The sequence below is a fragment of the Grampus griseus genome, assembly GCF_964374135.1.
Source record: "Grampus griseus genome assembly, chromosome: 18".
NCBI classification, from domain to species: Eukaryota; Metazoa; Chordata; class Mammalia; order Artiodactyla; family Delphinidae; genus Grampus; species Grampus griseus.
The window spans coordinates 79,760,949-79,788,504 of NC_139012.1; the positions used below are offsets into that span (position 1 = coordinate 79,760,949).

A 27,556-nucleotide genomic window follows, 5' to 3' on the forward strand; every position below is an offset into this window, starting at 1 on the left:
GCGTTTTTATCATAAATGGGTGTTGAATTTTGTCAAACGCTTTTTCTGCATCTATTGAGATGATCATATGGTTTTTATTCCTTAATTTGTGTATATGGTGTATCACATTGATTGATTTGCATATACTGAAGAGTCCTTGCATCCCTGGGATAAATCCCACTTGATCATGGTGTATGATCCTTTTAATGTGTTGTTGCATTCTATTTGCCAGTTTTTGTTCAGGATTTTTGCGTCTATATTCATCAGTGATATTGGTCTGTAATTTCCTTTTTTTGTGATATCTTTTTCTGGTTTTGGTATCAGGGTGATGGTGGCTTTGCAGATCGAATTTGGGAGTGTTCTTCCCTCTGCAGTTTTTTGGAAGAGTTTGAGAAGGATGGGTGTTAGGTCTTCTGTAAATGTTTGATGGAATTCGCCTGTGAAGCCATCTGGTCCTGGGCTTTTGTTGGTTGGAAGATTTTAAATTACAGTTTCAATTTCATTGCTTGTGATAGGTCTGTTTATATTTTCTAATTCTTCCTGGTTCGGTCTTGGAAAATTGTATCTTTCCAAGAATTTGTCCATTTCTTCGTGGTTGTCCATTTTATTGGCATATAGCTGTTTGTGGTAGTCTCTTATAATCCTTTGTATTTCTGTGGTGTCAGTTGTGATTTCTCCTTTTTCATTTCTAATTTTATTGATTTGCATCCTCTCCCTTTTTGACTTCATGAGTCTGGCTAAGGGAGAGGAAAGAGGAATGATTTAGCCGCCATGATGCTGACTTCACCTTTAAAAGTTCCCAGATTTCTTTCTTTAATGTAGTTGAATTTCACCTTTTTCCTTTATGGGTGGTGCTTCTTGCCTTAAGTCTTTACCTATCCTGAGGTCATAAACATATACTCCTAAAGTATCTAGCTGTTCCAGCATTAGTTATTAATTTTGACATGTCATTTTATAAGGTGCTCACAGTGGTGGACACCCATCCCCCTCTGTTCCTCCCAGTGAGAATGTGCTCAGAGGCTTGTTCATGACGTTCATGAACAGCTGAGAGAATTAAGCTTGATGAGCTCGAATACTGGTTCTGACTTGACTTTTTTTTTTTTTTTTTTTTTGCGGTACGTGGGCCTCTCACTGTTGTGGCCGCTCCCGTTGCGGAGCACAGGCTCCAGACACGTAGGCTCAGCCGCCATGGTTCACGGGCCCAGCCGCTCCGCGGCATGTGGGATCTTCCCGCAACGGGGCACGAAACCGTGTCCCCTGCATCGGCAGGCGGACTCTCAAGCACTGCGCCACCAGGGAAGCCCCTGACTTGACTTTTATTAGTTGACAACCTTGGCAAGTTATTTAGCCTCTCAGCTTTGATTTCCTCACCTATAAAATGAGGCTATTAGTCTTTTCTACGAGGCTGGTTGTAAGATTTAGAGATGATGTAACACGGAGCTCAGACTGCACTGTGGTTCTTTGTGCCTGTGAGGTGGAGGAAGGTGTTCATTTAGCCAAATCTGTGTGCACTCCTTGATCCCTTTTTTCTTGTATCCTAACCCCCCACTCCCATCAATCCCTAAACTAATCCTGATGTTGGTATTTTCTGAATTAAGTAGGTTGAACCATATGACATTGCTAGCACTCGGCTGTTTGGGACCCACGGGTCAGTGATTTGACACAGTACAAACACTGCCGTCTCCACAGTCGCCCACCAGCCTCCTGACTGGACTCTGCCTCTGTTCTTCTTCTCTAGTCTATTCTCCCTGGAGCATCCAACATCCATTTTAGTGTTTAACACTTAAGTCAGATCCTGGCACTTGAGCTCGAAACCCTTCAAATTTGGGAGTGTTTATAATACCCATTGGCATATAAGAAGAAAATATTAGAACTTCAGTGTATTTTTAATATCACTTTGTTGTTGGTGGTGTCTGTCTGTATGCACTTACATGCTTATTTTATAATGTATGAACGTGTACAGTACATGATTTGTGTGTTGGTCATGATCTAAAAAGTTTAGACCACAGCCATTAGGTCTAGATTATAATTAAATACCCAGTTATTTTTTTTCAAGCCAAATTCTATGTGTATTCCTGGATGCTTCTATCATCTGTACCCCATTCCTACCCTCTAACTAAAGTCCTGGTGATTGTCTCCAAAATACCTTTGGGTCCATCTGTTAGGTTAGTTGAGCACCTTTCTCCAGATTGTACACTTTCAAAAAACAGATACTTTGCGTTTCTTGGTCATCAGACTTAAGTATTTGAATTTATACAGTGAAGAACTCCTAGGAATTAATAACGAAAAGTACTAAGACTTCCTTAAATAATGGGTAAAGGACGGCAGTTCGCAAAAGAGTGAACTAAGGAGATGTTTGACCATAGTATTGAGTAAACTTAAAACTTTCAATTAAATAATAAAACTAACTCTGGTAATTATATTCTAACAGGCAATCCATCTCGAAGATCCAAGTCTGTGTCTCGTGATTTAGGCAATTCGGATAAAGGACAAGTAAATCTCTTTATGTTTTTATATATTAAACATATTATTCAGGCTTAAAGTTGACTGGTTAACTGGCTTAAGTTTCTAAACCATTTATAAAGGAAGCTTTTTACTTAACATTGTAAATGTTTTCTATACAACACCGAATACTAGTCATACTAGAATCCTGTAATACTGGAATCTGGCTTTTGGACTAAGTGTAAGTTTTAGCTGCTTGAGATTTTTATTACATGTAATGTAGGACAGACGGAGAGCCTCTTGTCCTTACAGACAGCCTTACCCAGGGAGCCACCTGAACCAGTGAACTCTCCAGATCCTGAATGTAAAGACGACGATGAAAAAGAAGAAAAAGAAGAAATTCAGGGAGAAATCAGCCATCCTGATGGAAAGGTTAAACTTTTTTCTTTAAACCAATGAATACTATAAAAAATGAACATGGGTTAAAATAGAGTTGAGGGGCTTCCCTGGTGGCGCAGTGGTTGAGAGTCCGCCTGCCGATGCAGGGGACACGGGTTCGTGCCCCGGTACGGGAGGATCCCACATGCCGCAGAGCGGCTGGGCCCGTGAGCCATGGCCGCTGAGGCTGCGCGTCTGGAGCCTGTGCTCTGCAACGGGAGAGGCCACAACAGTGAGAGGCCCGCGTACCACAAAAAAAAAAAAAAAGTTTAAAAAAAAAAAAAAAGAGTTGAAACAGATTCTGAAATAATTGATCTTCAAGACTTGATGGGGCTGAGGACCTTGGCACATGACTCGGTTTGAACCTTGGGACCCTATGAAAATACTAAAGGGACAGCATGCATTTAGCTGCCATTTCTAATTTAGAGATGATGCAACAAAAGGAGGAATACAATCCAGTTGCTTAAACTCTTGTTCTTTCTCCAGACATAGCTAAGAAGCCTTGGTAATCCTTGGTACTTTTCAAAACCTCAGTTCTCGGCCCTACCCTTCCTGCAGGCTTCCTTAAATATTTCCTGGATCAGCTGCTCTCCACCCCCAGCCTGACAATTTTATTCTTGTGCTTAGGAAAGGTTTTGAGTGGGAAAACGGCCTGGCTGGGTGTTCCAGCTAAAAAGTGAAAATGACAAGAGGAGGAACATAAACAGGGTTACTGAGGAGGTGATGAGGGAATTTTTCCTCGGGTTTATAGAACATGTACTTTTCCAAGTACTCTAATCTGATCCACTTTAATAGAAATCAGAAGGCCAAAGTTCACTGCAATCTTGAGGAATGAGTGAAGGACAAGACCAACAGTCAGAAGTAAGTTGTTAGGCTCTTCCTGTACAAACTCTACTTCAGGATAACAAATTGTTGACGAGGGAAGGTTTTCTTTTTTAGAAGAAGAATCGCAGCTAATGAATGGAAGAGGAATGAGAAAATTAGAGAATCCCCAGTTTACAATTTCTGATGACACGAGGGTCTAGGTAGTCATCAGTGGCTCCTAAAACCTTAGACGAAAGGTTGACGGATCTCGTGATGCCACCCACTCAGTGCTGAGGTCAGGAGGCAGCGCATACCTACTGGATTTCTGGACGTGCTGCCATACAAGGCCCACTGCTGCACCTAAAAAGTACTCTTGTCAGAGTAATTCAGCTGGAATTTAATCAAGCCTCGAGAGCTAACTACTGGGTTTTTTAAGGAAAAAGTGATATGGGAACATGTTTAATGACACTATAATGGAAAAGCAATCAGCCAAATCCAGAGTGTGGGAAATGTTACATATTCAGTGACACAGTTCCTTCAACAGTTGTCATTAAAAAAGGGGGAAAGGAAGGGACCATTAGAAATTGAGGGGAGAGACACATCAAGTGTGTGTGGATCTTGTTTTGATCCTGATTCAAGTAAACTGTAAAAGGCCTTCTTTGTGTGCATTTATGGAAAATATGGTTATGATATGATGAAGGAATTAATTACAGCTTATTAGGGATGATAACGGTTTGGTTATGTTAAAAATACTTCCATTAGAGATACCTGTTGAAATGTTTACAGGAGAAGTGATGTCTGCAGTTTGCTTGAAAAAAAAGTTTGTTTTGGGGGAACAGGTGACCTAAGAACAGTGATGTGTAGATAGGTGAAGCTGATTATTATGAACTTATTAACTTTTCTCTCCCTCTGAGAAATGTTTTAATTTTTATTATGAAAAATGTCAAAGTAGGCAATTAAAAGTATTAGGGATATTTTTGTCATGTGGTCTCAGGAAGTTTCACATATTGATAGTCCTGGTTTTTCTTTTTTTTTGTAGATAGAAAAAGTTTATAAGAATGGGTGCCGTGTTATATTGTTTCCAAATGGAACCCGAAAAGAAGCGAGTGCAGATGGAAAGACGGTCACTGTCACTTTCTTCAACGGTGATGTCAAGCAGGTCATGCCGGATGGGAGAGTGGTAGGTTTCCAAGGGCGTGTTTTGTCCGTAGCGTAAACACCTCTGAAGAGGAGGCAGTGCTGACTCTGTGTCTTTGCAGATCTACTACTACGCAGCCACACACACCACCCACACCACGTACCCAGAAGGACTGGAAGTCTTACATTTCTCAAGCGGACAGATAGGTGAAAACCTGCTGTGCCCTCTCAGTTATTACATTCTTCCTTTCTTTAAAAATAAAATATTTATGGTAACCCCTTTTTCTACAGAAAAACATTTCCCAGATGGAAGAAAAGAAATCACGTTTCCTGATCAGACTGTCAAAAACTTGTTTGCTGATGGACAAGAAGAAAGCATTTTCCCAGATGGTACAATCGTCAGAGGGCAACGGTACGTTACCTGTTTTGTTTCTAGATTTTCTAGTTTTCAACTTTTATTACCAGTTGAATTTTAAAAATCTTAAAACATTTGTGTAAGTCATTCAACATTTCACTGAGTTCAGAATTTGAGAGCAGGTGAGACATGTTTTCAGCATTCTGGAGTTTAGGATGAGGTTGAGATAAATGCATTGTAACGTCTAGGATAATCTTTAGCCTACAGACCTCTAAAGGGTCTCTGAACAGCACTTCACGAAAGGCAAATGGCAAGTATTTGTTTAGAAATCAATCTGGTGAAATTTGAAAACAGTGAGTGAGACACAAGGAAGGAAAGCTGCCCTGTCAATTTTTAACAATAACCAGACTCTGTATTTTGATTATCTGGGTCTCCCTGTCCCAGCGTAAGCACTTTACTCTCTGGCCACCCTAAGCCAATTCCTTAAAATCAACAATTATCTTTCTTTCTCCTTCTGAGTGCTAAATGTCTTGAAGTTAGAGTCAACTTCTTCAGTCCACAGTGAAGAGCATCTTATAAGCACCATTTTAATTGAAACCTTGGTGGAGTTTTGTCAAATCGATAGTCCTGTTTTTAGTTTCACCCTCCTCTCCTGGAGTGTAACAGTTTAAGTACCCATTAACTTGAATTCTATGATATAAACTTGGCAATAATGTAGGAACTTTTCATGGTCATGATTGTGTTTTTCCCTTAATGTGGTCTGAAACTTTATCTGGTGCTCAACTAAAGATTTTCCTCAAACCTTATTTCTTCTGTGTATAGTACACTTTGATTTTAGAAACTTTTCAAAAAAATTGACTCGATTGAAATTTTCTGTAGTAGAAAGAAAATAATATGAAAAGGTCCCCATATCCGTCTGTCCATCTTCAAGTATTAACTCATGGCAAGTCTTTTTTCATCTACACTAAAGCACATCCCGTGTATTAATTCATTCAGGATTATCATGTTTTAATTGAGATATAACTGACATAACATTAGTTTCAGGTGTACAACAAAGATTTGATATTGGTATATATTGCAAGATGATCACAGAATTCTAGTTAACTTCCATCATTACACATACTTACACATTTTTCTTGTGATGAAGACTTTTATTCTCTTAGCAGCTTTCAAATATGCAATTCATTCAGGATTACTTTGCCGTTTTTCACTTACAGCAGTGGTTCTCGAATCAGCTGGAGGGGACTGTTCAAGAGCAGGTTGCTGGGCCCCAGCCAAATAATTTGCGTTTCTAATGAGCCCTTGGGTGATGCTGACACCCTAGGGCCACACTTGATAGGGCACTGGCTAACACTTGTATGTGGCACAGAGCCATTGTGTTCATATAAAATTTGAGAAATAACCAAAACAGAAAAAACCATTCTGTGCTGAGGAGTCCCAATTATACCTATATAAGGACCAGGGATGTTCTAGGAGAAGGAATAACTGCCAGAGTTCTCCTGCTGTATATACTCCATATTTTTAAAGAAATTAAATTGTACTTTAAATTTACAGAGATGGCAACAAAATCATAGAGTTTAATAATGGCCAACGAGAACTACACACGGCCCAGTTCAAGAGACGGGAGTATCCAGATGGCACTGTTAAAACTGTGTATGCAAACGGTCTTCAAGAAACCAAATATTCATCTGGTCGCGTAAGAGTTAAAGACAAGGATGGTAATGTTCTAATGGACACAAAGTTGTCATGATCCTTGTGTGTGGCTAATCATGAAATAACATTAACTTGATTTTCTTCTTTAAAAAATGTACATTTTCTTGTGGATTCTGTGGTTTAATTTATATATACTGTGTGTATATATAAGTGGAAAAGATTGTTTGGCATTTTTTCATAATGTTTGAAATGCACAGGGACAGCTTTCATTTTTAGTTCACCTACCTTGTCTTTCTACGGTTCTAACCAGTACAGACTTTTAACAAGTGGATGCTTTCATTGGTTGGAGATGGTTATGAGAGCCAAGAAGTACAAGAAGCACAGTATCACAGATTTTCCCACCACCTGCCAGGCCTATGAAGGGCTTGCTTAGAAAGTTTACTGAAGGAGTAAGAGGATTTCTCCAGTCAAAATATTACTGTGCTCAATTAGTACTAAAAGTAAAGCATTATCTACCACAGAGGTCACAGAATTGGAAGTTAAAACAGTGACTGAGTACAAATAAACAGTAAAACAGGCAGAAGAGTTCATTCTATGAGTGCAGATAAATCTCATGGGAGGAAAAAGCAGTTGTCACGAGGGTGACAGCTGAGAAAGGCGGGGCGTGAAAACTAACCAGCCAGTGTTAACTGATTGATAGACCACAGGTGCCTTGACCTTATTACCTGTAAGGTGGGGCTGACAGAAGCAAGATGTCCTTGAAGGGGTCGGGGGCAAGTCACCTACAAGTAGATTTACATAGTAAGTTTGGTCTAGTCACTTAGTGCAGTCTGACAGTAGTGCTGGCAGTAACTCAGTATTTTTAAAAAAGCCACATGTATTAATTCCAGGTCATTTAAAACTGAATAACAAAAAACTTTTCAAAGAAAATAAATAATTATATATATTACCTCAGGAATAGAGAAAGATTTTTAAATTTTATTTTTTTAATTATTATTTTTGGCTGTGCTGCACCTCTTGGGGGATCTCAGTTCCCAGACCAGGGACTGAACCCAGGCCACAGCAGTGAAAGTGCCTAACCCTAACCCCTAGACCCAGGGAGCTCCTGAGAGAAAGATTTTTAAATGAGACACAGCACAAACCTTAAAAGGTTGATGAGTCAAAATTTGTTTGTCCAAAGATAACACAAAAGAGAGTAAAGTCACAGCCTAGGAAAAGAAACACGTATCTGACAAAGGATTAGTAACCAGAATATATAAAGAATCCCTATTAGTTAAAATAGGTAATTACAAACAAAGGATATTAATAAGCAATAAACTAAAACCAGTAAATGCATATTTCAACAATGAGGTACCTTTTTACGTTCGTGTCATAAACTGGCAAACAGTGGTCTGGCCACACCACATGCTGGCAAGGAACTTGGACTACTGATGGTAGAATTAGCTGGTAAAATCCCTTTTTTGGAAAGCAGTTGCCTCATGACCTAGTACTAAATTCCACTAAAGTATATTTACTAGAAAACCCCTCACAGGTGCATAAGGGGTTGTACAGTAGAGTATCTGTAATTGAGAAAAAACTGGTAACGACCTAAATATCTTAACAGGATAAATTATATGCACAGATGGATGTAACAGTGAAAGTGAATAAAATAGAGCTATGCATACCAATATGCATTATATAGTGGAAATAAAGTAGGGGAAAAAGGTAATTAATTGTGTGATACTGCACACACTTAAAAATATACAGAGCTCTTGTTTATGGATGTGTGCATATATAATAAAATTCTAAAGCGCTATATAAGAATGATAAACACCAAATTCACAGTATTCACCTCCTCTGTAAGAAACAGAATGAATGGGGAAGGGTAGAACAGGGGCCTACAACCATGCTGATGATGTCTTATTTCTTCAGCTGAATGTACATTAGTTATAAAATGAACTAAATATGTTTTTTCTAACGTGCCTGAAATATTTCATTTAAAAATTACAGTAAAATAAAATAAGTAAATACTTGAAAGCAAATATTTATTAACTTTTTTTGAACAATTCCTAACAGTTCAGCATGTAAAGAACAGAAAAAAAAAGCCCAGCACTATTGCAGAACAAGTCAAGAAAAATAAGCCTGAAACGGTCTACATATAACAGAAAACTTTCTTCTGGGCTGCTATAGATGCTCTGTACTGTAAACCTGAAAAACAAAAGGTGTGTTATTTTAAACCTTTGCTTAAGGTTCAAATACAGTTACTGAATCACGTTACATTTATGTGAATGGATAGAGAGTGAGCTGTTTACCGAAGGACTTTAATAACCTTGTTATCAGGGCACTGACTGTCCAGTAGTGCTGCACGTGTAGCATAGAGTTCTGTGCTTAAATTATTTATAGTGCCTGCTTTCTGCTGCTCTCCTCCTTGCCCCCATAACCATCTGGCACCATGAATGGTCAGGACAGCCGTCCCAAGCGTCTTTATAGCTATGGAACCTCTCTGTTGCTGGTACTCAATAGGTAAGAAGGGCCTATGAAGGAGAGATCTACAAGAGAGACTCTGGTCGAGCTTTGTTGTCATTCCTTTGACAAGTCAAGGAAAGGCCAAAGGTGCTTTTCAGGGCAATTTAGTATGAATCTCTGCTACATCAGTCACATGCCGTATGCTGACTATAAGGGTGAACAAGAAGTCGTGGTACTTACATCACTCATCTTGGTCTGCAAGCCCCATTTCTACTAATGACATATGAACTGGATACCGTTCATCTTCATATAATGTCACTATTTGTTCTGGTACCTGAGCCTAAAATTAAAAAGATACATGTCAAGAAAACACCATCATGTCTTTGCTGCCTGTTCCTCCTACAACTGGCAGGAGGGACAAGGCATTCTCCAAGTTTATTTATAATTTATACGCTGTTACCTTCAAAAGGTATCTTGATGGTTTCTTGCTAAGTCTCATTCTTTCCATCTTTTACTTTATTTAAAATGTAACTCTCCCCAAAGTTTTCCTAGATTGAGCCAGTGGGCTTTAATACTACCATCTCTGTTAAAATTCATTTACATTCTACACATAAAGCATACCTTTATGCATACAGTCAGCAAATTTTGAGTGTTACTCATAGAGGTGAATACACATGTATTTATAAGAACATCTGTTATTTTCACTGGCTTCTTGAGAGAAACCCTGCATAAGCTATTTACACCACTGCACACACAGGAACGTGGTATGTACAGAGGTTTTGAAAAAGCACTTTCTAGTAATAGCACTGCTCCATTAAGAGCTCATTCTTGTCACAGCCAGTATATCAGAAATCCCCCAGATCTCGGGTCCCCAAACCAGGGCGAGCTGGACTGAAACAGCAGTGGTGAGGACTAGGGTGAACCGAAGAGCATGCTCCCACCTAGAGGGACTGCTGTTGCCCCGCTGGTGCTAGCTGTCATTCCAGAAGATTTTGTAGTACTTAGAAATAAGACTTTTTGTATAATTTTCCAATTTTATAACAGCTGTGCACTAAATCAAACATGGTTACAAGCCAGATATGGCCTTTGAGCCACCCCTTTGTGACTAAGCCTCAAGTAGAAAGCATATTTATACCAAGCATGATCTGAATTTTCTTTTCTGGACCTTCTACTGCATTAAACAATTCAAAGTCAGTACAGTTATGATATGAGCACCATTTGAACCTTTCTCTGACTCTGACCAGAATCCCCTTTCTGGTCTTTTCTACTTTTAGGATGCAGCTCAAATGTCACTTTCTCCCGGTCGTACTTAACTGAATAAGCACTCGAGTGCCTCCTAAGCAGGGGCTCAAACACCCTACCCTGATCTCTCCACAGAATTCATCGCTCCTGCTTCTCTCCCCACACCCACACCCCAAAGATACCTATACCTTTTTTATAGCATTTATTTCATTCTACCTTGTATTAGTAGTTTACATGTTTTCCTCATTATCAGTTCTTTGATTACAGGATACTCATCTTGATCATTTTTCATCTTAGTCATTACATCACTGATATTACATCACTGATATTTTATATCATTGCAGGGCTAATCAAAAGGTTGTAAAATATAAACTAAGACAGTTGAACAAGCCTTAAGATTAATCCTATAGTATTTACAACATCAAATGCTTTAAAGCGTTTTTGCATCTAGAGCTGCAGAGATAAAAAGCACTTTAGAAAGTTAACAGGGATCCCTGAAATAGCTTTGAAAGTATTTTGGCTAATTAAGACAGATATTTACCATGGAAGAAGCATAAAGTTGTTTTCCTTGAAGACAGTCTATCATAGCCCACAATGCTTCCATGCTCCACTTGGGACAGTACGGTATTCTTGCCTTTCCTACATCTCTTAAGGGAGGTTTAAACCCTGCCAAGAGAACCTTTATGGCTCGGGCTGGATACTGCATAAGATGAAGAGGAATTTGACGAAGTCTGTCACAAAAGAAATCCTTAAATTAAAATGTTAGGAATGTCACAATTAGAGGAAAAGTTAATGGTGTTGGATTTGGCAGTGATTCTTGGATACGACACCAAAAGCACAGGCAACACAAGAAAAAATTTTGATATCAAAATTTAAAACTGTGCAAAGGGCACAATCAACAAAGTGAAAAGGCAACGTACAGAATGAGAGAAAATACACATTAAAAAAGACATTTCTCCAAGGAAGAGATATAAATGGCCAACAAGCAAATGAAAAGGTGCTCAACATCACTAATCATCAGGGAAATGCAAATCAAAGCCACAATGTGATTTCACCTCATACCCATTAGGATGGCTACTATTAAACAAACAAACAGAAACGGAAGATAAGTGTTGGTGAGGATACAGAGAAAAACTGGAACCCCTGGACATTTGGTGGGAATGTAAAATGCTACTGTGGGGAAGTTTGGTGGTTCCTCCAAATACTAAGAATAAGCATATTATCCAGCAACTCCACTTCTGAGTATATTTAAAGCAGGGTCATGAAGAGATTTTTGTACACCCATGTTCATAGCATCATTCACAATAGCCAAGTATCCACTGATGGGTGCATGGATAAATAAAATGTGTTATATACATATGATGGAATATTATTCAGCCTTAAAAAAGAAGAAAATTCTAACATATGCTATGACATAGTTGAACCTTGACATCATGCTAAGTGAAATAAGCCAGTTACAAAAAGACGTATGAGATACCTACAATCAAAATTCATAGAGATGGGAAAGCGGAACAGTGGTTGACGGGCTGGATGAAGAGGGAATGAGGGATCGTTTAATAGGCAAAGGGTTAGTTTCAGTTTTCCAAAATGAAGAGTTCTGGAGATTGGTTGCACTAACAATGTAAAGAAAGTTAACACTACTTAACTATACTTCTAAAAATGGTTAAGATGTTAGATTTTATGATATGTGTATTTTACCACTATTAAAAAAGTATCACAAACAACAATAAAAAAAGTTGGAAAATAACAGTGTCCGCAAGGATGTGGACAAAATGCAACTCCTGTGCGTTGCTGGTGGAAATATAAATAGTATAGCTACTATGGAAAAGTCTGGCATTTCCTGAAAAAGTTAAACACAGAATTATCATATGGTCCCGCAATTCCATTTTGAGGTATATAATACCCCAAACAGCTGAAAGCAGGAACTCAAAACGGCTCTTTGTATGTCAGTGTTCATAGCATTATTCACAGACCAAGTGTCCATCAACAGATGAACAGATAAACAAAATGTGGTATATACGTAAAAACGAAATATTATTTAGTCATAAAAGTAATGAAATTCTGACACATGCTTCAATTGGATGAACTCTGAAAACATCATTCTAAGTAAAATAAATCAGACATAAAAGGACAAATACTTATGATTACACTTGATGAAGAACCTAAAATAAGCAAATTCATACAGGGAGTAGAAGAGGGGTTACCGAGAGCTGAAGGAAACGAAATGGAATGTTATTGAGGGGTACAGTTTCTATTTGGGGTTATGAAAAAGTCCTGAAAATGGACAGTAGCAATGGTCACACAACACTGAATACTTAATGCCAGTTAATTGTATACTTAAAAATGGCTAAAGTAAGTTTTTTCTCTAAGAATTTTTTAAAATTTATTTTTTAACATGGTAAATTTTATGTTATGTATATTTTACCACAATAAAAAATAACTTTTAGGTAGAAAATACTCCCAATATATAAGCAGCTTTAAAATAGATTTTTTCTTTTAAAAAAAGAGGCAAAATCTTTTCAATTATTAAAAAAAATAGAAAACTAAGAATCCTAATTCAACTAAGTTTACATTTTTGTTTTTTTAACCTGTTTATTGTCAGCTTTTCAGTTGATCCATAATCAACAAATTGTACCAGGACAGCCAGAGGATTAAATTCTTTAATGGAAACAATCTTTGCTCTGTACCATACGCCATCATCATATTCTGCAAGGCAAGGCATTTCTGAAAAGACAAAAAGGGGAAAATCACATTGCCTTTTTTTTTTTTTTTTTTTGGTGGTACGCGGGCCTCTCACTGTTGTGGCCTCTCCCGTTGCGGAGCACAGGCTCCGGACGCACAGGCTCAGTGGCCATGGCTCACAGGCCTAGCCGCTCCGCGGCATGTGGGATCTTCCCGGACCGGGGCACGAACCCGTGTCCCCTGCATCGGCAGGCGGACTCTCAACCACTGCGCCACCAGGGAAGCCCCACATTGCCTTTTATTTTCTTAAAAACGTTTTTTAAAAAAAATACAGCAAAGTACAAATAAAATATAATCACCAATTACCCATTATTCAGAATTAAACACTCAACAGCCACATGTTGGCTTATGCTCTTTTTTCTGTTTATACTTTATAAACCTTGTTTTTCTTAATTCCTAAGTTAGGAAAAGGCTGGAAGGAAGACACCTCTCCATTCTCAGAGTCCTAGTTCTTCCACCACCCAAGGCTTAAACCATCCTTCCATTGTTCCCACTTCTTATATGCCCCCGATTTTTTTTCCTTTGGGCAGTTGTCTTCTGCAAATGATAGTAAAATGGTTTCTGTTATTCCTACTTTTAATTTCCTTCTCCTCCAATCCAATTCCATTGCTCTGTAGTTTAATTCAATGGCATCTTAACTGTCTGCAGTACCAAGTCCTTAGACTGCAATTTACAGGGTTCTTCACAATATACTCCCAACCCACTTCAACCACATATCCTCAATGTGTTACCTAAATAGATTCCTTATTCAACTCCTTCAATATAGATTCCGTACATATTTAATAAGCACTTGTCTATGAATCAATTTGTACATATGCATACTTAATTGAAGAACCACCATAGAAAAAATGCACACATGGGCTTCCCTGGTGGCGCAGTGGTTGGGAGTCCGCCTGCCGATGCAGGGGACACGAGTTCGTTCCCCAGTCCGGGAAGATCCCACGTGCCACGGAGCGGCTGGGCCCGTGAGCCATGGCCGCTGAGCCTGCGCGGCCGGAGCCTGTGCTCCGCAATGGGAGAGGCCACAACGGTGAGAGGCCCACACACCGGAAAAAAAAAAAAAAAAAAATGCACACATGTATGTATAGCTCCGTGAATTATCACATTACTCATGGACTGTTGGTGCAGCCTCCCTTGAGAGAAGAGCACAGTGAGGAAGGAATTGTTTCTTCCAGATTATAAATTAATTTACAAAAAAAAAGTGACAGGGAGTTTATTTTTTCACTCATTGAGCAAATACTTAAGAGCACCTATTTGTGCCAGGTGCCCTCCTTAAGTGCTGTGGCACAGAGTCCCTGCTGTGGTGCTGCCTTAAAGGCCGGGAGGAGGGGAGGAGGGGGTGGGGTGGGATGCATCAGGGAAGAGCTGCCATTCGGGGATAGCTGAGCAGAGACCCTGCTACACATCCCAGAACTTTCCAGGCAGAGGGAACAGCAAGTGGTGTTTATCAGCCAAACATGGGTCACAAGTGATTAAAATCTCATTAAGTAAAATCAGACAGGACATCAGACCGATGTTTTCCTTTGCTAAATTATCCTCTGATAGGAACAAAATACCAAGGATGAATACATCCCTATACATCACATACTGATAAAATGTGGAGACACCACTCCTTGTATTCAGGAACCGTCATCACCAGTAACTAGATGCATTTTCCTCATAGGAGAATGCCATGTATTTAATAAAGATAGGGAAATAGAAAGGGAAAAAGCAGGGTTTCACCCATGCTGGCAGGACTCAACACGATCTGAGTTCTGCTTACCCACACCACAATTAGCAGCTTAGGTGGCTTGTAATTAAAATAAGTGCCGTTCAGGTCCAAGTAACAACTCACAGTCTGAGCTACTGGCGAAATTGCAAGCTCAGAAAAGCCATCTTCATGCAGTCAATGTTACAGTTCGACCTGAGCTTTGAAAAACAAAAGCGCCCCAAGGCAAGAGACCATGCATATCAAGTGAGGGTGATAAAAATACCAGTTAACCTTAGAAACAACCCAGTCTCGTCAGCACTGAAACAAAACAGTGGCTTCATTAGGAATCCCATTTTACTCTGAAAGTTTAGTACCTGTTCTGAAGTCCGTCAGAGGAGGGAATGTCTCCACATCCACATTGAACCTCCCTAGCGCTTCCTCAAGGCTCTCAGGCTCAGGTTCCCAGCTGACTCCACTGTCAACTGTGTCATCATGCTGCTTAACCAGATTACAGTTTTCTACAGAGTCAAGGCAAATATACACCTAAGTGGGGAGAAGGGAAGGGAAAAAGTTCAAATTCTGTAATTTTTAGTATTCATGATGTGGACAGAACGACTGCGCAGCCAGTCCCCAGCAACGGCCTCACAGTCCTTACAGAGTCAAGTCCCCACAGCAAACCAGACTTGCTCTTTGTGACTGTAAAGCACGACAGCGGCGGCGGTATGTGACCACCGAGCCCAGGTTGTCAAAGGCGTGGTCTCTGCCTTGGTGGCGCTCAGCCCACCAGGGGAGCGTGCAGACCCGCGCCAGCAGGCCCAGGAGAGGCCCGCGGGGCCGGGGCCCAGCACTCAGGCTCTGGAAGTGGATCCTGCACACCCCCCAACACACACCCCGACTGCAACCCGAGATCCTGGATTCCCGACTTTCACGTGTGTTTTATGCTGCTCAATTTGGGGTAATTTATGTGGCGACTAATAACTAATTAAAAATCATAAAAACCAACAATAGTTTGCACTACTATGTTCTCTGATGAAATTATGGAGCAAATTCTTCTTGTCTGTGAAAAGAATGGTTTACTGTGTAAAAATGGCTGAGGGACTGCCTGGCCACTTAATTTGTCATTTCTTTCTCTCTTGTTAGCCAAGCATATATAATTGAATTTTCTTTAGTGTACTTACTCATTCAGTCAATATTTACTGAGTGCCTGCTATATCAGGCAGTATTCTAGGTTCTAGGGATACACCTCTGACCAAAACAGACAAAAATCCCTGCCTTCATGGAATTACATTCTAGTGGGAAGAAGCAGACAAAGAAAATAAGGAAGTGGCACAGTGTGTTGTTACAAGGTGATAAGTGGTATGGAAAAACAGCGAATAAAGAGCACCTAAGTTCAATGTAGGAAGAGGACAGGGGAATGAGATGTTTAATAAGATTTCACGGGTGGAAATAAGTTCTAACTTAACAATCTAAATATTTGATTGAAAAAGCTACACAATACTTGGAAAACCCAACAGTGATTAAGGAACACTTGCCTCATTAAGTACAAACAAGTGTCTGAAGAGGACATTATAGGGCAGGCAACCTAGCGGCCACCAGCTGTCAGCTATGAAAATCAGGAAGACGGAAATGTGGAGAATCAACCCTAGAGTTAAAGACCGAGGCTGCCTGTCATGTTTTTAACCACCAGCATTACTGGAATCACATACTTCGCTGGGTGAGACAACGTGCTTAACTTGAACAGCGTAGAGCTCTCCAGGGGGAGGAAGAGGTGAAGACAAATATGGCGGTAAAACAGGAGTCTCTGTTTCAGGCAAGAGCAATTCCTAAAACACCAAAAATAAATTCCAATTTCAGAGTGACTATTACAGAAACCCACCACGTTATTAAAGCTTATTACAGTGTCAATTTACTTTCATTTAGCAAAAATCTAGCTGAGACACTGAAAATCACAAAATAATTTTGTTGTAGTGGGACCAAAATGTGATAAATAATCAAAAGATCTTTAGCAATCTTTTGTCCCCTGCCCCAAAAAAAGATTTTGTGTAAAAAAAAACCCCACAGGAATATTTACTTATATATAATATTTACATATAACACATAAAACTCTAGAAGAATGATTAACAAATTGCGGCTGCTTAGTGGGATGGACTGGGGTGTTCAAGATGTAGAATTGGGGCAACTTCTTTCTTTTCACATTTCTGTGATATTTCATTTATTTTTAGAGTATTTTATAATAAAAACTAATATATGAAATGACAAAGGAAGATTTAAGTTAAAAATCATGAAAAAAGTGTGCTCTCTCTTAAGCTCTATAAAAGCATGAGGAGTAATTAAAAGTTATATGATTCCAAAGAGGATCAAGGCAGTTAGCAGTTGTTAAAAGAAATATACATATAAAAATATAGGGGATTTTTCTTTTAGTAAGTTAAAAAAAACTTGAATATGGTGATTAATACTAAAACAATCATATTCAAATTTGTAGACTCACTTATTACTATTTAACATTTCCAAACTGGTGGCAAAACAAAACATTTGAACCACTTAGATTTCAGCAAGAAGTGACTACCTACTGTTGAATTTTACTGATTTGTTACAAAACACTTTACAACAAGCATGTCATTTTTATAATTATAGGAATTAAATTCTACTTAAAATTTTAAATGATAAAATTTTACTTATGAAAACACTTCTTTCACCAAAAAGCAAAAGTGACAAAAGAAAAAATAAGATAAAAAGGATAAACTAGACTCCATCAAAATTTAAAACGCTGGTGTTTCAAAGGATACCATCAAGAAAGTGAAAAGACAACCCACAGAATGGGAGAAAATATTTGCAAATCATATCTGATAAGGGACTTGTATCTTCACACCTATCCTAAGATGGCTAGGAAAAAAGTCAGATAAGTCTTGGTGAGGATATGGAAAAAGTGGAACCCTTGTACAATCCTAGTACCAAAGTAAAATGATGCCGCTGGTTTGGAAAACAGTTTCACAGTTCCTTAAAATGGTAAACATAGTCACCATATGACTTAGTAATGCCACTCCTAGGTCCATACTCAAGAGAACTGAAAACAGACATCCACTTAAAAATTTGTACACAAACGTTCATAGTTGCTTTAATTCACTATCTGTAAAGGTAAAAACAACGCAAGTATCCATCAACAGATGAATGGATAAACAAAATGTGGTGTATCTGTATAATGGAATATTATTCAGCAATAAAAAGGACACATACTACAACATGATTCAACCCTGCAAACATTATGCTGAATGAAAGAAGCCAGTAACAAAGGGCTGTGATTCCCTTTATATGAAAGGTCCAGAATAGACAAACCCACAGAAAGTTTCCAGGAAACTGGGGGAGGGGAAATGGAAAGTGACCACTGCTGGTATGGAGCTTCTTTCTGAGACGGAATCAGATCCGTCTTTCTGTGGAATCAGATCGTTGTGATGATTGCACAACTCTATGAATATATTAAAAACCACTGACCTGTACACTTTAAACAGTTGAACTTTATGGTATGTAAATTAATAAAGCTGTTATGCTTACCTACCTGATCTTGTATCAGATTATTTGTACTTATGAAGTGTCCAAATTTTCAAAATATTTGGATTGAAACTTACCTCAAACCTTATTTCCCATCTCTCTTCCTCACACTTTGTATTGTAATCTGTTGGTTTCTGAAATAATATAGTATTATTAATGAATAAAACTATCTTTAACTATGTAATATTGTTTTAAGGCACTTTCATATTTCATCCCACAAAAACTGCGTGCATGACCTTGTTGGCATTCATTTCAGCTTAACTATGGGAAAATTTAGTGTTCTGAGTGATCTTAATATTGCAACAAGAATCCTCAAAATTATGCTAAAAGCATGTCAACTGTCATTAGTTTATAATAAGAGTGGGAGCTCTTACCTTTCCTTTTAAAGGTTCACACTGAAGAGTACACCTGGCAGAGAGACTAAGTAATCTTTATAAAACCTGTTTAACAGATGAAACACCCTTTACACAAACACGTGGGGGCACGCATGCGCGCGCGCGCGCACACACACACACACACACACACACACCCCCTCTATGCTCAAAAGAAACAACTGGCTGTGAGCATTGCATGTACAAAGTTATGTCATAGTTTCCTATTTGAGAGAAGAAAGTAGTTTCCTATATTGAACTGAACATCCACTGTTTGGTTGTGTACTATCACTAAAATGAATTTCAGAAACCTAACAAGTGAACTGCAAGTCTAAAAATATCTTGCTATATAAAATGTTCACATTCTTATTTATGAGTACCCTGTTTCTATAAAGTATTTGTGGCAGCCTGCAATGTGAAATCGTATCTGTAACAGACTAATTATGTTTTTTAAAATATTAAAAACAGAAGCACCAGGCAACTGGGAACGGGCTATTTACTGAAGCTAAGCTTAAAATCTGGCTCTGAGTTCCCTGTAAGAAAGCAAACTGGGGGAAATGTTATAATACTGAATATAAGGCAAAACCATTTTATCTTGGGAGAGAGTCATTTCTGGCAGTGAATTCCATTATGATTTTATAATTTACATCTATATTCAAACAACATTAGAGAACATATGAGCTTCTCATTAGGTTTGAAGATATAGAAAACTAAGTGACTCTTAATGCAACTGAAGTCTTTTTTAGGACTTTATAAAGCATGATATAGGGTATTGCTTTCTCAAAGAATTTACAAATCCTCTAGACCCTCTTAACATATCAGGCATGTAGAACTATATGGAAGGCTTGAGGCAAAAGACAAAATATGACATTTTAACCAGTTTCTTTTTCTATAGTTTAGAATTTTATAGAAAAATAGTTCACTTACTTCCTTCAGTATTTCCTCAGAATGTTCAAAAGTACAACACTTATGGTGTGCCATAAAATAAGAAAGTGACATTCCATCAAAATAGAGATGAATAGATAATTTCTCCCATGGATTTTCTGGTAATTCCTATTTAAGTTCAATAAAGGAGATTATTACTATAAAAATAAAGTCTGCTTGAAGATTAAAATTTTACAGTCAGCAAAAATGAAATTAGATTTCTGACAATCACAGTATTACTAGTTTGACTAGTGACTCGTTTTGTAAAATTTTCTTCCTGGTATTTTGGCAGATAACAAGGCAATAATGCTACTACTACTCTGGTTTTTATAAAATATATTTACATGTCCATAAGGTAGAGTTTTCTAGTTATGTAAAGAAAACAATTTGCTATACATCATCTTTAGATAATACTAATAATTTATACTAAGTAGAAGGAGAAAGAAAAAGTTATGCTCAGGGGTAAAGAAATGAAGTTTAGTTAAAAATCCAAAAATGGCAGGAATCAAGAAATTAACAACCGTCTAGGAGTCATATAGTGGCTTTCAAACCCGTGGGTCCATTTTCAAACATTAGGTACCAAAATGCACATGACTGATAAGCTGATCGTTCCTCACTGTTTCCACCCGGTACCACCTTAGTCCTAACTCAGAGTTAAGTGTAATCGCCTTCCAGCTGATCTCCTGCTTCTACCTTTTTCTACCGTCCAGTTTTCACCAGTGCAAAGTGAAAACAGTAGATTGTGAGGTCAGATCACATCCACCTCCGCGCAGCGACAACTGCACCTCTCACAGGTGGCCTCCCACCTCCGTCCGTCCGTCTGCTCCTTGGACACTCCAGGCGTCTCCTGCCCTGCGGCTCTCTGCACTGATCTGGTAACGGCGTGGTGTGTCCTCTCACCACTCGGAAGTCTCAATCAAATTTTATTTTTTAAGGGATGTCTTCTCTGACCACTGTATTTAAAATGTTATCTCCTCCCCCACCCACCTCTCCTTATCAGCCTTTCCGAATTCATTTTTCTAGCCAGCACTACTATTTAACATATCATATATATATATATTTTTTTTTCATTTTACTTCCCATCACTAAAATGGAAGCTCAACGGAGGCAGGAGCTTCTATTCGGCTCTTGCTGCGCCTGCGGGCCCAGGACAGAGCCCAGCAGGTAAGAGGCACCGGGTCCGTGCCATGAGCACGTAAGGTAGGAGGAACACTTCTGGGGAAGGTCCGCTACGGCAGCAGGGCTGCAAGGGCAGGCACAGGCATGGTTTCTGAGAAATCCAGTACCTTGGTATACGCCACACTGTTTTCCTAGGCTAATAAGCTAAGCAGTAAAGAAAGCCACCTGGATAACCTGAACAGTTCCCATCTCTGCAGGACTTCCGTGACTGTCCACAGAGGCTGTGAATAACCAGAGGCGGAGAGGCTTCTCCACTTTCTTATTTAAGTGCGTCTGTGGCTCTTTTTAGGTCTTTATTAGCCTGCCATCACACCTTTCATACAGAAACACTTCCTTAAAGTTTTTCTATCTTTCTGCCTGAACCCTCCAACACAGCTCCAGGAGAATCTTCTCACTGCCTCACTGCTCAAGAACCCCCAGCGGGGCCTCCTGCCTGACGTCTACTTCTCTTAAACCCTATTCGCACTGCTGCTCCTCCCAAAACTTCTACTGTTCTAGCAGATGCATTTCCCATTTCTGTCTCCGCACCTACCTGGTCAGGAGCACTTCATCAACTCCCATTTCTACATTCCTATTACACTCACTCTTTTTACCAGCTGCCTGGCTCTCAGCAAGTTGTGGTGTTAAGTCTTTAGGGTTTTGTCTTGTGTCTCACTGTTTCACTAACTAGACAGGGCCCTTGAGGACGGGAATTACCTGCACCTAACACAGTGCTACACACACAGCACCATCCTGAAAACTACCATGTGTTTATAAACATCTCTACTTCCTTAGTACTCTCCTTGTGTCAAAATAAGTTGTTAATAAGGAATCTTCCAAGTTACTTGCTTATGGAAGTTCTCAGGAACTTGCTCAAAATTAGTTTTATTTAAAATGAGCCTAGGAACCAAAGTGGTAACTTCTTTTATGTTAACGAGTAACTGATAATCACACAGGAACATAGTTCTTCATAAAAAAATCCCTCAAATTATATTACCTGTAACACTTTATGGCTAATTAACTAAATCAATGATATATGCTTTATTTTTAATTTTTTTTTGAAGTTGGTTGTTTTAAGATTTTTTGATGTGAACCATTTTTAAAGTCTTTATTGAATTTGTTACGATATTGCTTCTGTTTTTTGGTCCCTTGGCCGAGAGGCATGTGGGATCCTAGCTCCCCGACCAGGGATCAAACCCACAGCCCCTGCATCGGAAGGCAAAGTCTTAACGACTGGACTCCCAGGGAAGTCCCAATGATATATGCTTTAAATACAAATTACCATAATGTGAACTTCCACCTCTCTCTTTGAAAGCAGTTCCTGAAGGAGTTCTACTGCATCTGGTTGCCAGACATTCCCGACCTATTTAGGATTAATAAACTCAGATTCTTTCACAAAATAAAAGCAGGAAGTAAATGAAGATACACAAAAGTAGCCATAAACAGATAACACTAGAGAGAAGGACAAAATATATAGGCAGTTTTCAGAGAATATCATGGGTATATGATAAAAATGATCTTAAGAAACTAATAATTTGTCTCAGCTTCTCCCCATGTTACTCTCTTAAAGCATTTTATGCTTTAAAAAGATAAACCTGCACTAAAAACAAAGCATCATAAACTTTTAAAAGAGGCCAATATGCCAAAGCAGTGCTTGTATACTGACTACAATGTGTATTTATTAAGGAGCAGTGACTATTACGTCTTATGTGTTAAGAGGTTCACTTGGCCAGGAAATTGGAGCCTCCTGCCAAAAGCCCACGAGGAGGCCCAGCTTCCTGCCAGCGCCCTGTACGTGAGCATCTGGAAGCAGGTTCTTCAGCCCAGTCAGTCCTTTGGGTTATTGCATTTCTGGTGCACATCTTGGCTGCAGAGTCATCAGGGACCCTGAGCCAAAACACCCAGCTAAGCTGTTCCCAATGCCTGAGCCACAGAAACTGTATGAAATTTTTAAAAAGCTTATTGTCGATTTAGACCACTAAATTTTAAGCTTAATTTGTTATATAGCAAGAGATAATTAATATACCATTCCCTTCTCTGATCCAGCTTCAAATTTCTTGAAATTTTATTTGAACCGTAATTAAAAATTAACAATTCCAAACAAAATTCCCATCTATGAAGACATTATCTCTCTTAACTTATTCAGATATTTTTATATCCTTCAGTATAATTCTGTCATTTTCTTCCTAAAGGCCCTTTAGCTATCTTTGTAAGCTTATTTCTAAATATTATTTTTGTTGCACTGAAAGGGATTTCATCTTACATTCTAATTTCTAGAAAACTATTGTTAATAAAGACAGTATTTTAAAATTAATCATCCTATAAATCCCTGTTTACTCACAGGTATGGAATTATAGAGCTGACAAGGAATACAAAGTTGGGGTGTATCAGGATATAGCAAAATAGGGTAAAGATGACACTGTGGAATCTTCTCAGTGAATCCGTGATCTAAATATTGTACCTGAAACAGGACAAAGTTCATAATTAAAACATACTACTAAAAACTAGGGGACAGAAAGGACTCCCTGGTATTAAAGAGAATAAAAAAGAAAAGACATTCTAGAAGGAGATATAAATCTGGATTTAAAAAATCTCTAGAAAAAAAGTAACACTGTATTTCCTCATCCCATAGTGTATCAAACCTCACTGTCAAAAGGTTTTCTTACAAATGAACAAAAGCTTTTTCTTTTCTTGAGAATAATCAATTTTTTGGAGGATGTTTAAAATTTTTCTTTTGTTTTTCCAAGTATTTTAGAAGTCCTGATTTCCATTTAATAAAAGAACATTTCTCAGTATTCCTCAGTTTCACAGTTTGGGAAACTGCATGTAATGTTTCCTTCCTGGAGAATCACACTGCATAATAAAGGTTCTGAGAAGTCCTATGAGAAAGAAACTTGTTTTTAAGTCATCCAATGTTCCTCAAATTTTGTAAAATAACTTTCTAAAGACTTCATTTTTTAAAGAACTTTGGGTTCACAGCAAAATTTAGAGAAAGGTACAGAGATTTCCCTCACACCCCAGCCTCCCTCACTGTAACATCCTGCACCACAGTGGTAATTTGTTATAATCATGAACCTACATGGATACGTCAAAATCAAGGTCCATATAGATTACGTTAGGGTTCACTTGGTGATGTACACCCTGTGGGACTGACAAATGTATAAAGATGCTCTGTGAAAACAAAGGGTGTTTTCATTGCCCTAAAAATCCTCTGTCCTCCCTCCCCGCAACCCCTGGCAAACATCTTTTTACTATCTCCATATTTTGCATTTTCTAGAAGGTCATATAGTTGGAGTCATACAGTATATGTAGCCTTTTCAGACTTGCTTTCACTTAGTGATATACATTTAAGGTTCGTCCATGGCTTTTCATGGCTTGATAGCTCATTTCTTTTTAGCACTGAATAATATTGCATTGTATGAATGCACTACAAGCTTATTTATCCGTTCACCTACTGAGGGACATCTTGGGTGCCTCCAAGTTTGGCAATTATGAATAAAGCTCTTATAAACAGGTTTTTGTGTGGACATGTTTTCAACTCCTTTGGGTAAATACTGTAAAAATTTAATAAACAGAAACCTCACTTAAACAGAGTTGGGAGATCAGAAAGGGGGAGCTCCATGTCCTTTGATGATAGCAGAGCCCAACAGGAGGAAAACAGACTCTTCTTCTTTCCTGGGAAGGACTCAGCCAATGAAAAGCCACGGACTCTTTGTTTACTAGAGCCATACCCACTTCCTTTTTTTCTCTATAAACGTGTTCTCCTTTCCTTGCTTTGCAGGAACTTGCACGTTCCTGCAGACCCTGAATTGTAATTCTCTGCTGATCCTGAATAAACCCAACTTTGCTGGAGAAGTATCTGGCAGTCTGTTTATTTCAGGTCAACAATACCAAGGAGTGCGACTGCTGGATCATATGTTAAGAGTAGATTTAGTTGTTGAGAAACCACCAAACTGTCTGCCAAAGTGGATGTACCACTGTGCACTCCCACCAGCAGTGGAGGGTTTCAGTTGCTCCATATCCTCACCAGCATTTGGTGTCGTCAGTGTTCCAAATTTTGGCCATTCTAGTATATGTGTAGTGCTATCTTGTATTAACTTGCATTTCCCTGGTGACATATGATGTGGAACTTCTTTTCATATCCTTATTTGCCATCTGTATGTCTCCTTTGGTGAGGTATCTGTTAAGGTCTGTGGTCCATTTTTTAAATTGGCTTGTTTTCTTACTGTTAAATTTTAAGAGTTCTTTGTATATTTTGGATAACAGTCCTTTATCAGATGTGTATTTTGCAAGTATTTTCTCCCAGTGTTTAGCTTGTTTTCTCATTATCCTGACATTGTCTTTTGCAGAGGAGAAGTTTTTAATTTTAATGAAGTCCAGCTTGTACCTTATTTCTTTCATGGGTCATGTCTTTGGTGCTGTATCTAAAAAGTCATTGCCATATTAAAGGTCATCTATGTTTCTATGTTGTCTTTCTAGGAGTCTTACAGTTTTATGTTTTACATTTAGGTCTGTAGTCCATTTCGAGATGATTTTTATGGAAGGTGTGAAATCTGTGTCTAGATTTTTTTGCATGTGGATGTTCCATTGTTCCAGCACCATTTGCTGAGGAGACTATCTTTGCTCAGTTGCATTGCCACTGCTCCTTTGTCAAAGATCATTGACTATATTTATGTGGGTTTATTTCTGTGTTCTCTAGTCTATTCCATTGATCTATTTGTATTTTGCTTTGCCAATACCACACTGTCTCGGTTAACTTTATACTAAGTCTTGAAGCCTAGCGTTGTCAGTCCTTTAACTTTGTTCTTCTCCTTCAATATTGTGTTGTCTATCCTGACTCTTTTGTCTCTCCATATAAACTTAAGAATAAAGTTTGCTGATATCCACAAAATAACTTGCTGGAATTTTGAATAGGATTGCACTGAATCCATAAATACAGTTGAAAAGACCTGACATCTTGACATCGAGTCTTCCTATCCAAGAACAGAGTGTTGCTCCATTAATTTTGTTCTTTGATTTTGTTCATCAGAGTTCTGCAGTTTTCCTCTTATATATCTTTGTATATATTTTGTTAGATTTACACCTAAGTATTTTGTTTTGGGGGTGCTAACGTAAAATGGTATTGTTTTTTATTTCCATCTGTTCACTGCTAGTATATGAGAAAGAAATTGAGTTATGTATATTAACCTTATATTCTGCAGTCTTCCTGTAATTGCTTACTAGTTCCAAGAGCTTTTTGATGAGTCTCTTGCTTTTTTTTTTTTTTTTTTTTTTTTTTTGCGGTACGTGGTCTAAGTCCATCTAGGTTATCCAATGTGTGGGTATACTTGTTCACAGTATTCCTTTATCTTTCAGTGTTCATTAAATCTGTATTGATATCCCTTTTATTTCTGATATTAGTAATTTGTGTCGTTTTTCTTTTTTTTTTCTTGGCTAGCCAGGCCAGAGGGTTATCGATTTTATCAAACTTTTCAACGAACCAACTTTAAATCTCATTAATTTTTTTCCCTTGAATTCCTGTTTTCAGGGATTCACAGATTTCAGCTCTACCTGGTCAGGAGCTCTTACTATTTCTTTTCTTCTGCTTACTTTGGCTTTTTTTTTCTTTTTCTAATTTTCTAAGGTAGAAACATAGATAACTGATTTTAGACTTTCCTTCTTTTATTATATATGTGTATGTGTGTGTGTGTGTGTGTGTGCGCGCGTGTGTGCATTCAATGCAATGAATTTTCCCCTCAGAACTGCTTTAGCTGCATCTCATAAATTTTGTAAGTTATTTTCATTTAGTTCAAAATATTTTAATATTTCTCTTGAGATTTCTTCTTTGACCCATGAGTTATTTAGAAGTTTGCTGTTAAATCTCCATGCATTTTGGGATTTTCCAGTTGTCTTTCTCTTACTGATTTCTAGTTTAACTCTATTGTGGTCTGACAGCAAACACTGATTCCTATTCTTTTAAATTTAAGGTGTGTTTTACAGCCCAGAATGTGGTCTATCTTGGTGAATATTCCATGTGAGCTTAACAATGTGTATCTTGCTGTTGTTGGAGGAATAATTCTATAGATGCTAATTATATGCAGTTGATGATGTTGTTGCTGAATTCAGTTATGTCCTTACTGATTCTCTGCCAGTTGGATCTGTCCATTTCTGATTTGGGGGGGGTGTTGGAAGTCTCCAACTATGATAGTGGATACACCTATTTCTCCTTGCAGTTCTACTAGTTTTTGCCTCACGTAGTTTGACTCTCTGTTCTTAGGGCCATGTTAAGAATTTATTAAGACATTCAGAATTTTATGTCTTCTTGGAAAACTGACCCTTTTTCATTATGTAATACCCTTTTTCCTTGATAACCTTCCTTGCTTTGAATCTGTTCTGAAATCATTATAGCTACTCTTTTTTTTTTTTTTTTGTGGTACACGGGCCTCTCACTGTTGTGGCCTCTCCCGTTGCGGAGCACAGGCTCTGGACGCGCAGGCTCAGCGGCCATGGCTCACGGACCCAGCCGCTCCGCGGCACGTGGGATCTTCCTGGACCGGGGCACGAACCCGTGTCCCCTGCATCGGCAGGCGGACTCTCAACCACTGCGCCACCAGGGAAGCCCTATAATCTATTTTGAGTTAATTTGTGTGT

At 38.5% G+C, this 27,556-nt stretch overlaps 2 protein-coding genes across 2 annotated transcripts in view; one reads left to right on the forward strand and one right to left on the reverse strand.

The window, feature by feature from the left end:
- CPAP (centrosome assembly and centriole elongation protein) overlaps positions 1 to 6,913 on the forward strand; it is a 46,471-nt gene extending 39,558 nt beyond the window's left edge. Inside the window, exons 12-17 of the mRNA XM_082675752.1 lie at positions 2,411 to 2,472; positions 2,734 to 2,853; positions 4,703 to 4,843; positions 4,923 to 5,007; positions 5,092 to 5,212; positions 6,710 to 6,913. Of these exons, the coding sequence (XP_082531878.1) occupies positions 2,411 to 2,472; positions 2,734 to 2,853; positions 4,703 to 4,843; positions 4,923 to 5,007; positions 5,092 to 5,212; positions 6,710 to 6,905 (725 nt within the window). The 3' untranslated portion in view covers positions 6,906 to 6,913. The remainder of the gene's footprint in view (positions 1 to 2,410; positions 2,473 to 2,733; positions 2,854 to 4,702; positions 4,844 to 4,922; positions 5,008 to 5,091; positions 5,213 to 6,709) is intronic.
- A 1,960-nt stretch (positions 6,914 to 8,873) lies between these two features.
- Positions 8,874 to 27,556, reverse strand: part of RNF17 (ring finger protein 17) — a gene marked incomplete at its 5' end in the record, with an annotated part of 117,189 nt that continues 98,506 nt past the window's right edge. The window contains 10 exons of the mRNA XM_082675646.1: positions 8,874 to 8,995; positions 9,494 to 9,593; positions 11,037 to 11,226; positions 13,084 to 13,219; positions 15,302 to 15,470; positions 16,634 to 16,750; positions 18,551 to 18,607; positions 19,772 to 19,897; positions 22,209 to 22,289; positions 23,268 to 23,387. Of these exons, the coding sequence (XP_082531772.1) occupies positions 9,495 to 9,593; positions 11,037 to 11,226; positions 13,084 to 13,219; positions 15,302 to 15,470; positions 16,634 to 16,750; positions 18,551 to 18,607; positions 19,772 to 19,897; positions 22,209 to 22,289; positions 23,268 to 23,387 (1,095 nt within the window). The 3' untranslated portion in view covers positions 8,874 to 8,995; position 9,494. The remainder of the gene's footprint in view (positions 8,996 to 9,493; positions 9,594 to 11,036; positions 11,227 to 13,083; positions 13,220 to 15,301; positions 15,471 to 16,633; positions 16,751 to 18,550; positions 18,608 to 19,771; positions 19,898 to 22,208; positions 22,290 to 23,267; positions 23,388 to 27,556) is intronic.